This window comes from Sinohyriopsis cumingii, unplaced genomic scaffold, assembly GCF_028554795.1.
Source record: "Sinohyriopsis cumingii isolate HCF-2022 unplaced genomic scaffold, ASM2855479v2 utg001660l, whole genome shotgun sequence".
Lineage (NCBI taxonomy): Eukaryota > Metazoa > Mollusca > Bivalvia > Unionida > Unionidae > Sinohyriopsis > Sinohyriopsis cumingii.
Genome location: NW_028316033.1, coordinates 153,152 through 166,212, shown reverse-complemented (window position 1 = coordinate 166,212; position 13,061 = coordinate 153,152). Strand labels below are relative to the sequence as shown.

Genomic DNA, 13,061 nt, shown 5'->3' with positions numbered 1-13,061 from the left:
AGCTTAGGTGTAAATTTTGTAGTTGAAGGAGTTTGTGTCGGGCTCATAACGAACAACATCGTAGATAGCAGTCCTCTTTGTGGATACTTTATTCCGTCCATCCTAGCTATTCTTGGTGTGAGACTGTAGCATATCGTGCCCACCAACAAAATATTTAATTCATTGTGGTAAGCATAGAACATTTATTTCATGTTATTTTTGTCTCCTTTAAATACTCGTATCATTTGTATACTTAGTCTTTAGCAGCCATCTTGTCTCAGTTAGATCCACATCCAACTATTATCAAGCAGTACAGAAACCTAAATTGTGGCCGGGTGCTCATGAGCCGAAGTTATAAGCCGCCCAGCTAAAAGCTTTAAATAGAGAAAATATATGACTCACCACGGATGTCAAAGATTTAAATTTTCTTACACAACGTTTGTGATCTACTTCACAGAACATTGTACTGGCACTATATTCAACAACAATTTAGGTTCACCGTTCATGACGTAGGCATGGGTTAGGTATATATCCCAAATGTGAGTGGCACAGTACAGACCATTTCTGCAGATTGTTGATATGAGGATGGCAACTCAAACAAAAATAGGCTGTTATGGCTGTTAAAATTACATGTTTTTTAAATCTACTTTCATTCTCTTTAATACCATTGTACATATTTTGGCAGCACATAATGTTTGTAAAGGTTTAAGACATTCTAGTTATACAATGCGAAGGTTTTCATAAAACTCGTAGTCTTGAAAAAATATGACTTAAGTTGTAATTTCTGCGGCAAACATTGTGATATTTGCTGCAACAGCAACTGCAATCTTTGTCTTGTATATAGGAATGTGTAGGAATTATAGGAGGTCTCATAATGAGATTGATTTTGGTAAGCATATTTGTCCCAACAGTTGGCATTGCATCTCCAAAACGTCATCCTACATTTAAAACAGTATGAAACTTTTAGAAATCGTTAGGTAATTTATTAATCCATAAAATATCCACAAGTGTTCGCTTCTGTCGTAGTTTATCCAAAATTGCAATACAAAAACCCCTCTGTAAAAGAATCCCAAGAGAAAACAAAATGCTTTAACAAAATTGAAGATGTTATAATAAGTGTAAAATCTAACAGCTGGTTGACAGAACATTTTATCAGAAGAACCGGACTCAACATCTCTCTTTAGGTCATAAATATTAACAAATGCCATATATAACGATATTTGGTTGTAATTTAACCATCACCAATATCGCAAATTGTTACTTCACTCTTAGCGGAGCCTTCAGCATGAGAGAATTTGGTAAAGATTAAATATTATTTGTCTTTTAATGAAAATGCTGCGAATTTGTATTAAGAATTCAGCAGTATTAGCATAATTGATCTTTGCTGCTTCTATAATATGATAATTGCAAATGCTTAGAAGTGGAATTAACGTTTTCGGTAGTACGAGGCATGGAATGTGCATGTCCATCTAAAGGAATGCCATTCTCACGTGACTTACACCTTTGCAACTATATCTTAATTATTTTGTCTGTTAGAACCTGCCAAAACAATTCGGCAACTGGATTTGTAAGGTAAAGGTATTCTACAAATATATTAAGGATTAGGTTATCTGGTTAGAAAATAAATTCAAGTTTTTCTAAATTAAAAAGACACGTTAATTCTTTTGCTCACCTTTTTCTCTATATCCTCCATCCTTTTGTCTAAATGTACTGAACCATATTCAACAACAGTGCTGGATTCTCGTTCAGACCGGTTATCAGCCTGAATAGGGCGATATCGAACATCCTCAACAGCTGCAGTTCCTGCATACTGCTGCTCTTGCAGTTCATCAACTTTGCTCACGAGCTGGTCCAGTCTGATGGTTTCATTTAATAGTAGTAGTAGTAGTAATACTAATAATAATAATAATAATAATAATAATAGTCAAGGTAAAATTAATCTAAATAATATTATCTCGGTAAAATATATTTTTGAGCAACATCTGATAGAAATGACCACCTCTAATTTTTTCACATAGCATACATGCATGGATTGATTTTACCATGCAAAATACGCTGGCTTGAAAACCACCCTACAATTTATGATCAGAAAAGATGTACATTTTGTTTCCAAAATGAATGACTTTAAAACATACATATAAATACTACGAACCTTAATGTAAGTTTTGTATCCACACGTCTTGAGTATAATTTGTTGAGAAGCACATCAAGAAAGGGGAAGCCGAGTTTATTTTTACTAGATATAAAGTAAACTGCAGTGGGTACACTATTTTTATATAAATGACACAATCAAAAATTGTAGTGCAACATTCATTAAAAGTTGATATTTTGCTATTATGATCAACTATTCTATCTTTAAGGGTTAGCAACCAATTACGCTTAGTCAGCACACGGGTTGTTTGTCTATCAATCTGTTGAGATCACTCACATAATGTTGATAAGTACCATAAGATCATGTTGAGTCATTTAATTGTATCATGGTGGGCATTGTCCTGTACAATGTTTGTGGTTGTAATACAGTTATATACTTTCTTTGAATCAGTTAACCCTATAGTTATTGTAAGAAAAGTCCATATTCTTCTGTGCTTTATCGATGTCACGGTAATTGAAACCTGCACATGAAGAAGAACATGTCATGGTCCGGGCTGTTATGTCCTGTTCAACACGGCACATCTTTTACTTCGTTTTGTTTATTAAAGGTAACAATGTCTTATGTTACCGTGGGTAACGTAAATAAAAATAGATATACCCCTCAATATGCATACTATGTAGGGTTTTACACAAAGTGCAGATTATGAACGCATATATACCAAATATAAGGTAAAAAGTTATGTCCAGTTATTGCATTCGTTTTTTGTAGTAGGTATCCTGCAGACAATTAATGGGTCTATTGTTATTGACACAAACGGCAACTAAAGGGACATAGTTTTACAAATATGTTATTAAACATACAAGTTTTGAAAAATTAGCAATGACTGTCACATATTGTCAGTTCAAAGGTTCAGATTGTTTGTTAAAAAGTTTTGAAAATTCACATAGTGCTGATAATCTCTAAGTAATCATCTCATCCTTATTTCACTGTAGCTGGAAGAGTACAGGCTTAACTTATTTATCAGTGGTCTTTGTCTTTTTTCCATAAAATGTTTCTTGATCTCCCTAGGTGAATAGATTCTCTAGTTATTATTGCGTAGGTATTATTTTGGTTTCTTGTTATACGATATTACTGTATCTAAAACTTTCAAATCTTTGTTTAATGAGTTATTTATGTCACGAATATCATGTATGTCAGTTTATCGTTGCATCTGGCGGGTGCAATGATTGATTTAAGTTATTTAGTTAGGTAATCTAGGTTGTCTTATAAACTTGATTGCCAGGGAAAAGCACCTACAAAACATTTTCATGAACAAATACTAGTTTATGTTTACATTACTATGTTATTTCTCTTGTCGAAAAACCATGTCAGTTTGTTTCTTGTGGTTACAAACTTTCACTGGTATCATGTGCACTGCATTGGAATGATAAAAGCAACATACTTTAATTTTATGTATAGACTGTACAGGTACACAGTCTGTGGAATATATATTATTGCTGAACCTGTTTGATTCAAACAGTAACAAAAACAATTGTATACAGCCCAGTGATCAAATATCTTACTTAAATATATATTTATACAAACGTGATCCAATACTATAATAACTTACTGAAATCACTGATCAGAGAACTTATTAACGTCAATATTTTTTTATGATGTAAATCATGTTTATAAAAACAGAATACATTGCCGGCATTATATATATATATATATATATATATATATATATATATATATATATATATATATATATATTCTTCTGAAAATCGAAACGATAATCCATATTTTGTTTTAAGGGAGCTTTATAAATGATTGACATTACATCTCCCAAACAACGACAAATACTTTAAATATGTAATTATCACGTGGACTTGTTCACGAACCTAATTAGAGAGCACTCTAGTCTTTAATGATATTCCTTATAAAAAATTAATCAACTACATCTAAATTAGATGGGGAATGGGAAAATGATCTAGATATAAAATGAAATGACATTTCATTTTGAAACTTGCACATCGGAGAGTCTAACTACATTTTCATAAAATAAATATCAACGAAAAGTTTAATTTAGTAGAAAAGGAAAAAACAAACAATACTAATAACTTTCACGCAAATTAAAAAACATAAAATACGTTAATTTACTTTATTTAGAATGTGGATGTTCTACATCAAGTATCGAGTTATATCCCACTGAAAACTCATACTTTGCGGAACATGTCGTCTGTCATTTTTATTGCCTATTTACCTTTATTCAGGTTTAAATTTCCAGTCATTTTATGTAGACTTATGTGACACATTTGCTTATCCGTAACTGAAATACATATTGTTTGGCTTTCGTTCACACATCCTTCCCACTGGGACCTCTAAACACAATCTTTGCGCTTCAGTAAGAACTCTTCACTCTCTGACAATGTGGCAGGTAAGCTCAACGGCTTAACGGTCAAATATTCATCTATTTAAACACAAGTTTACATGATTGATGAAACGTTCCTTAGTTCATAGTCAAATCTGAATGCTTTAGTTTTCGTTGACTTTAAGAAACGTACTTGGTGTCCGCAATTATTTTGCACTAGTGAAGATTTTCACAAAGTTTGATATTTCCATGACTGGAGAGTAAAGGTATTTAGGCTAATTACAATGACATTTATATTATGAGATATTGTACTAAATGTATTTGTGCTTTTCTATCTTTAAATTGGATTTGGATATAATAGTAATATCTAAACTCACCGCAGTGTTATTGCTTTTACTCCATTGTCAATACTTTCTAGATCCACTTGCTCGCTAGTTATAAGCGTGCAAGCAATATCACGTTCCAATTCACGTAATTCGTTTCGTTTTTCGTCAGAGATAGGTTGCACTACAAATTAATGAAAGAGAATATTACAATGGTTAACCCAGGTGTATATATGTTATGCATATGTCTACAGATGTAATAACAACCTTGATATCGTTTGTGCTAGCAATCCAAGTATCACTATGCTGTCACCTTGGTAATATTTGATTAACAATTAAAAGATGGGAAATAATGTCGTTGTTATATGCAAAATATATAAAAGGGACGACACACACACACACACACACACGCACACACACACAAGTACTGGCTGGGAAATAAAGGTAAAATTATATTGTCTGTCTGGCAACAGTTGTGAAGTTGGGAATACAAAATATATAACGCCAAAGTGTGTGTGTGTGATTTGGATTTTTAACGTAGCTTTAACAAGTTTTCAGTCATATTGCTACGATGTCTGCAGTGTGGCAGTTGATTGTGATATCTAGGAGTGGAACATCATGCCGCAGACATGTAGGATGATGTCCAACCCAGTCACATTATCCTGACTCCAGGCCGACCAGTCCTAACACTAACATCATAATGCTTAGCGCCAAGCGAGGCAGCTGTTAGTACCATTTTTTATAAGTCTTTGGTATGACTCGGCTGGGGATCGAACCCACGACATCCCGCATCCGAGACGGGAGTGGCATAACGCAAAATAAAAAGAAAAGGAAACGAACTTTGAGGTAAGGACAACTAATGTCTAACGAGATCTTATTGTTGGTGCTGAAATTTTACAGAGACTTTAACTATTTTGATCTTAGAGAAACATTATATTATGTTATGTATATTATATTATATTATATTATATTATATATATTATATATTATATTATATTATATTATATTATATTATATTATATTATATTATATTATATTATATTACATTATATTATATTATATTATATTATATTATTACTATTTTATTACTATTTCCTAAAACTGACAAATTTCACCTATGTTAATGTCATACACCAACATTGAAGAGAATGGAATAGAAAGATAATTTATGAATCAGTCCGCCATATCCAAAAAGTGGAATGGGACTACAGGAGCTGGAGGAGGCATACACTAGATAAAGCATGTCTTTTTATCTCAGTAGCTAAAGAGGAGTGAAAAGTTATGTGGAGGAGGATAGGAAAAAGTAGGTATATTACACGCCTTGACAGCTTCTAGGAAGAGAATGATACCTCTGCTAATAGTGATACGTTAGTACAATGGCTTGCATCCTTTTCATGACGATTAGCTTGAGAATTAAAAAACAGACTTTTTTGTACCAAAGAAGGAGCTTATGAGGTATTACAAATGATGGGGCGGGTGAAAGGCTTGGTGCCAAACATGCAGATAACTTAGACACATGCAGTTTAAAATCAGCACATGCTTGAAGAAGGAAACGAGTACATTATTTGGAAAAGGTTCCTTTACCAGCAAATACCGACAAAATGGATAGTAACATATTTGTTTAAGTGGGTAAAGGATGGGCAAAAGAAAGCTGGATATTCTTGCAGAGATAGATAAAACATCTCTGGTAATTGTTGAGATCTGAGGCCTTTACGAGGTACTAGAACCGACAAAGAAAACAATTTCAATTGCGTAGCACAGCAGCTCGTGGAATATTATAAACACCTGACAATGGTTGAAAGATTCAAGGAGACAAGGTTTAGCAAGAGGTATAGTTCGAAAGGCATTTCCGCGAAAATGTTTGAAACGTCGAGTATTTAAATGGCTTCAGTCAGCTTTGTATTGCTACCATGTCCTTTTAGTGCCGTCGCATGCCAGAGTATATATCCTCAAATTCAATATACACAGTAAGGTATTTTTTGCACCAAATCTTTCTTCGAATACTCTAACGTTAGTTATATATTCAGTCACGATGAAGACAAATCACTGAACACCAATAGATACATTTTAGTGCGTTTGTTTTAATTTAGTTTACCTTTAGCTATGAATAAATATAATTTTTGTTGTTTTTAAACACTCATTTCACAAGCACTCTTTGTTGCAAGAGAAAATGAAAATATAACGCTTGCAAATCATGTTCTAGACACACTTATCTTCGTGTTATTATAATTACTGCAGCAGACTAGAGATGTACGTTTTGCATCATTTTAAGACACTTAATCTACGACCTTTTAAAAATCATAAACGATACTGATGTAGTTTAGGTGAAAATAGTGTGACACCATGAAAGTACATCCGCCATAAAACGTCTATTGATTTCAATACCACAGAATGCCGCATCACAATAAACTTTTGCAGCATTCTACTCTTTGTTATAAACTTAATAATAGTTAAACATACATAACTCTTATAATGTGAGTGAGAATAGCTATTGTTTTAAAAGAGTTAAAGGTGAAAAAACTTACAAAAAGCATTTGTTCCTGAAGTGCAATTTTCTTCCTTACGCATACGCTTGTTCAAAAATACTACAATCTTGAAGACATACGCAATAAAGCTAAAGGGAGGAACAAAAATCGGACGATTTATATACTCGTGAATATGGTGGTATCTTTGGATGCGCCAGTGTATGTCAGCGTTTTCTTGTACCTTGTCGAAGGTGTGGCTGGAATAGACAAAATCAGTCAATGCTCATGTACGTGTAAATACTGCTGACGTTGGATACTTAGTACATACTAGCAAACGTGATCTAGATATTACATATTTCCCTAGTCCATCGCATTTGTACAGATACCTACTGGAAAGTTTCTAAAGTGCAGCACCTTACTTTTCAAATTACTTATGCAATGCACTCGTTTCCGTGGTACTAGCAATATTGAGTACAAAAAGTTATAAATGTAAACAGCATCTCTACACAACATGACTAGCCTGTATGTATGTATGTGTGTGTGTGTGTGTATGTGTGTGTGTGTTTAAAAAGGAATATTCCGTATGTAAAGTTTTCATTTCTAATAATATTTAATGCAATAATCACTACTATTTTCTGACAAATTTCTTAGCTTGGTCCTGGATTAGATCTTTGTATGCTGAGCGAAGTTTTAATGAAAGAATAAATCTTCTTTTTCTATTCACGAGAACGAACAAACGTGTCCTCTTTATTCTGATTAGCTACGATTGTTTTATTGATATTTCGTTGAAATCGTGATAGAGTCTACTTACAACAAATATTTCAAATCAAATATTGATTACTCATGAACAGAACCTTAATGGGGGAATTGCAAAACCTTCTTCAAGAGAGAGACATATGCATGAATATTAACGATTTCATATATTAGGACCGAAATGGTACGTTCAGTTCGAATTTGAAACAAAAACATGAAACAGCTATATAGTGGTGAGGAAATGAAACTTCAGTACCTTTTGTAATGACTCACTGGTTTGATTAAGAAATGAGACAAAACTACCAAAGATTTGTCACCAAGTCTTTGGACAGCTGTCTAAAGTTTAATTTGCTACCCACATATGAACCCAAGGCGAATCCATTTCAGTCAAAGAGACGAGTCCCTATGTCAAAACATGCCACACGTACAGAATAGTGAGGCTTTCAAAGTGGTGAGGTTTTTTTACCCGGTGGTCCCACCATGCACGTGCCATCTCATTGTTATTTATTTGTGATTGAGTCAAATGCGAAGGTTAAGTATTTCTATATTGGGGCTTCAATAGGTGTGGAGATTACCTAGATCTGACATACATTAATATATCAGAAGATCTGTACCCAACTATGAATGTACAGAACCAGACCTAATGGTATAAACTGTCGCGGCCAGAAATTGTATTGATAAGGTTTTGCAGCTCTGCCAATGTATAATGTGCTAGCAGATCAGAGTCCTCTGTGTTACGATACATGGTACGCCGGATCCAGAATTGCATGTTATGTCAGGATATTAAAGGTCCGTATATGACATTTCATAATGTGCTAAAAGATCATAGACGCAGATATGGTATCTAGTAATGTGTCAGCAGAACAGCACCAGGTCCGGAAAACATAATAAACCCGCCACGAAAATAGAATGAAAACCGAAACAATATGTTAGGCCAAATCGTTATGTAGTGGCATATCTAGGCTCATATTGTTCACATGTGGGTGTAACAAAACTACATTCATTATAAAATCATTTTAAAGTTAAATATTATAAGACTGTCCTTCCTACCGTCAATCTATGCTTACATCATTGCTGTAGCACCCAAATCCACCAACAATGTTGAAATCGGATTGTTTAGCACTTGTGGATCCAATACAGAATGATTTGATACTCTTGGTACAACGGTGCCTTTTATAACATGATACACTTTCCCTTTGTTACAAATATGCTTTGTATTCAGATGATTCTATGCAGTTCTGCTTTATATGCAGATCAGATATTTGGTCGGGAACAATTCATCGTACTGTGAGACAATGAGAGACATCATTCTATATGCTTTGTTTTGATAATGACAAATTGCATATGAATGACTAAAAATGCATTTAAAATTATCCTAATATTTAAGAACACATTTTATTACTGACAATCCGTCACCCACCAAACCCGCCATGAGTTGATTATCACTTATTCTCTGTCTTTTTATGTATAATGTATGTTATTATACTTTAATGCACATGGATAACGCCCGAAAGCTAACAACGTAAAATATAACACATATAAAGTACGTTTCTTCAGAAGTATGGAAGCAATTTAACATTGGCTTGTAAATTTGTAATATATTGATTTAATATTACCTGAAAATAGCGATCAACAGGTTCAGCAGCAAAATGTTACACATCAGCATGTACACACCCATTAGCACAGGCACAACGTATTTTCCAGATTCCGTTGGGCAGCGCGGCTGGGTCCCATTTCTATACAAGTCCTCAATATTTGTACAATCATTATTACCTTCCAAAGATAAATGAAATATAATGTCATTCATATTTCATGCTATTGAATTTGTGCAAATTAAGACGCAAATACTGCTATTTGTAGTGCACATATTGAATAATTATTGTTGACTAATATTTAATTTGAAATTATTTGACATGTACACATCGGTTGTTGCTTATAATAATTTCAATAAAAGATACACTTGGGATAATAAAATTGGGGACCTCAGCATACTGATAGCGCTATGAGAACTTTAAATGTCTTTTTATGGACAGTGGTTTATATTTGTCTGTGAGACAAATTTTCAGTATGGTATAACAAAACGTTACGTACGTGTCATTTTCCTTTTATTTCTAATTATAATAACGAAATAACTTTTAATCTGAGTCAATGTGCTCGTATTTACATCCTTGCTAGAGGCATGTGCTGTGGACCGCGTGCACCGTGCGTACGTGCAAGTGCGCACATCATATAGCTCACCGACAGGGCACATTTACTTTGATTTAGGTCAAATTCGAATTGTGCTATAACCTCATGAATAGCATAAATCGAGCAACAGCTCTACTGTTATTCTCGACCAGGGGCACATGCATTTAAAAAGCTGAGATGCGTGATCTGATAATAAAAAAGGAAACATTAAATTCAACAAAAATGGTTGCAGGTAAACTTGTGCCATAATACTTTTGTAATTGTTCATAAACGTTTAGTGCACACATGCAAAACTACTAATTGACAATGTATCTTATACAACAAACGCTTAATCATGTCCTGCTATGATTCATTCGCAAAGCCTTCTATGCAGGTATATTTAAGTCCATGTAGGTGGAAGTAAGATGTCTTTAAGAAATATATCAGTAGAATTTCTAGTTTGTAATTCATTGGTGACTTCGGTATTTTGATCTGTTACCACAGCACTTTCTACTGCCTGGTTCTGCTTTCCATGTTTTCTGCTTTGGATTCATGGGTGCACAGATTGATACTGCCGTCCACATCATACTGGCACCTCACTTCATATGGACTCCTTGGAGAGGACTTCACTTTATATGGGTTCGTTGAAGACGTGACCATCTTTCAAAGCATTCTGCCACTGGTGTTCTATTAAATGGAATACAAACATTTCTGGATATTGTGTGCACAGTTCGGCGGTCTCATGGGTACATAGACTGATAAAGCCGTCCATATCATAAAGGCACTGCACTTCATATTGGCTCATTGAAGAGCACTGCATATGGATTCATTGAAGACGCGGCTGACTTACAACACTTAAATCTCTCACTTGCGTTATGTGGCGTGGAATACAAACCTTTCTGGGTATTGTGTGACCCCTGACTTCAGAGTTTATGCCATTTTGACACAACATGTGCAGGAGTTTGTGTTTTTGTGTCCGGTAATACTAGGTCAGTGTACAGAACTGGCTGCAAGTGCCTGTTGAATATTGGGCAATATCAGGCTCATTCGTTCTCTTTATATGAACTCTAAGATGTTTATATTTATTTCTTCACATGCTGTCAAACCCTGATGCAGCTGCAGTTCTCCACAATTAGCTGTACCTTGCAGGAATTGGATTTTATAATACACAGGCTGGTCACAATAACCCTTTTCATGATTCCGACAGATTAAAGAGTATACTTTATGGGTTTGTGCAGTTGTCACCTATGTTGCGAGAGGGAGTTCGCCGGCCGTGGACTTGTTGCTGCAGTGCATATGTCTGGTGGCATTTCTTAGATTCTTGCAATGTGGTGAAGTTACGGGCTGATCATTGCAGAAAAACTGCTCGTGCAACTACTTGAAGATTCCAGATGTGACATTTTCAACAGGCAAATGCATGGTATACTTACCGTGATATCTGTAATTTAAAAAAGGAACCCTTTTCATCTGGTGTAAATATTTAAATTGCTCGGAACTCTTGATTGTGCCCCACGTACTGTCTGGAGCAGTACTTGAGTCTGCGGCAGCAACGTGCTTTGGCTGGAGGTCATGGTGCAACCATATCTGCAGCTGGAGTTGGTATGGAGGAACATATAATTAAGACTTTAGGACAATAGTCTTCGTCATGTTATACGCGCAAGATCAGAGTTCTCCCCAATCATCTTCTTTCTGTTCAGGAACATTCATGAATATAAATTTAGTGTCATGTGCTTTGAACACTATTCCTTCCTAATAGATTGTTACATTCAAACTGGCGTCCTCTTTGGAGCCTCTAATTTGATATTTTTTATAACCGAGTACACTGAACTGTTACTGCGAACTAGTGTGCTGGCTTCGTATGCTTTTTGCGGTGCGGATAATTTGCTCTTCATGGAGCCTATATTTTCTGCGACAAACAGTTTGTGTATGTCGGACATGATATTTCATATGGATAAACGCCTATTCATTCTGCGTCATCTTAGAGTGACATTTTCCGTCAAGGTTTGGATATGATATTCATGATATGACCTGTGATGTCCTAGTATGTCCTTTTCATGTGAAGAGAAAATTCCATTGGATTCGGCTATTAGCTGGAGCTCGTCTTTGTGATCCACTGTTCCTCATGGACAATGGTCGCGTCTTAAGTAGACCTATCTTTATCGCTACCATTAAGGCTGTTTTGCTGAGGTTAGGTGATGATTCACATCACTATAATGGAGAGACCGTCCACATCGGGGAAGCTACCAGTGCTGCTAAGGTAGGAATTCCAGACCATCGGATCCCGCCCTGGGGCGATGATCTTCTAAAGTGTATTGTTGAGACATTTAGGTGCACCCCGCTAGATTTAGCTATATGTAGAAGCAGATGTTACAGCGTGCGCCTCACTTGTCTGTTTACACTTGTGTCGATCAATGCAATATTCCGCTTCTTCACTTTGTGAGACCATCATACATTATTGGAACACCTCAGATAAATTTGTATAGCTGTACATGTCAGTCATTCATTTTCACATTCTATGTTACATTCTCATTTCTGCTGTATCTTTTGTTTGTGGACATGTGAATTCCAAGCTGGTTATCTAATACAGATATCTAATATTGATACCTTTAGCCACACCAGGATTATCAGGCGGTTCGAAACCTAGTGCACGCATTTTCCACGCTATAGTATTCTCAGTCATTATTATCTTTATTTATCCTTACATTTCCTTAAATTGAGGGACTTCGTTTCAGTCGCAATGTTTTATAGTCGTAAGGGCTCCCTTCAGTTCGTTTGGGTCATTGCCAAGTTTCACGCTTTCACAACTTCGCTTTTGACCCCCAATTTGTGTCTGTACTTAAATGTGTACTCAACTATTATGCCCATATACTTCATATCCGCTTCCTACGGTGCATATATGGTGTATCGTCTTATGTTTGTTATCATATCAA

The 13,061-nt window shown here is 35.1% G+C and overlaps 1 protein-coding gene across 1 annotated transcript in view; it reads right to left on the bottom strand.

The window, feature by feature from the left end:
• Nucleotides 1-299: 299 nt before the first annotated feature.
• LOC149771770 (transient receptor potential cation channel subfamily M member-like 2) overlaps nucleotides 300-13,061 on the bottom strand; it is a 145,759-nt gene continuing 132,997 nt past the window's right edge. The window contains exons 26-30 of the mRNA XM_089948145.1: nucleotides 9,582-9,738; nucleotides 7,273-7,469; nucleotides 4,802-4,931; nucleotides 1,652-1,835; nucleotides 300-353 (exon numbers count right to left, since the gene is read on the bottom strand). Of these exons, the coding sequence (XP_089804271.1) occupies nucleotides 300-353; nucleotides 1,652-1,835; nucleotides 4,802-4,931; nucleotides 7,273-7,469; nucleotides 9,582-9,738 (722 nt within the window). The remainder of the gene's footprint in view (nucleotides 354-1,651; nucleotides 1,836-4,801; nucleotides 4,932-7,272; nucleotides 7,470-9,581; nucleotides 9,739-13,061) is intronic.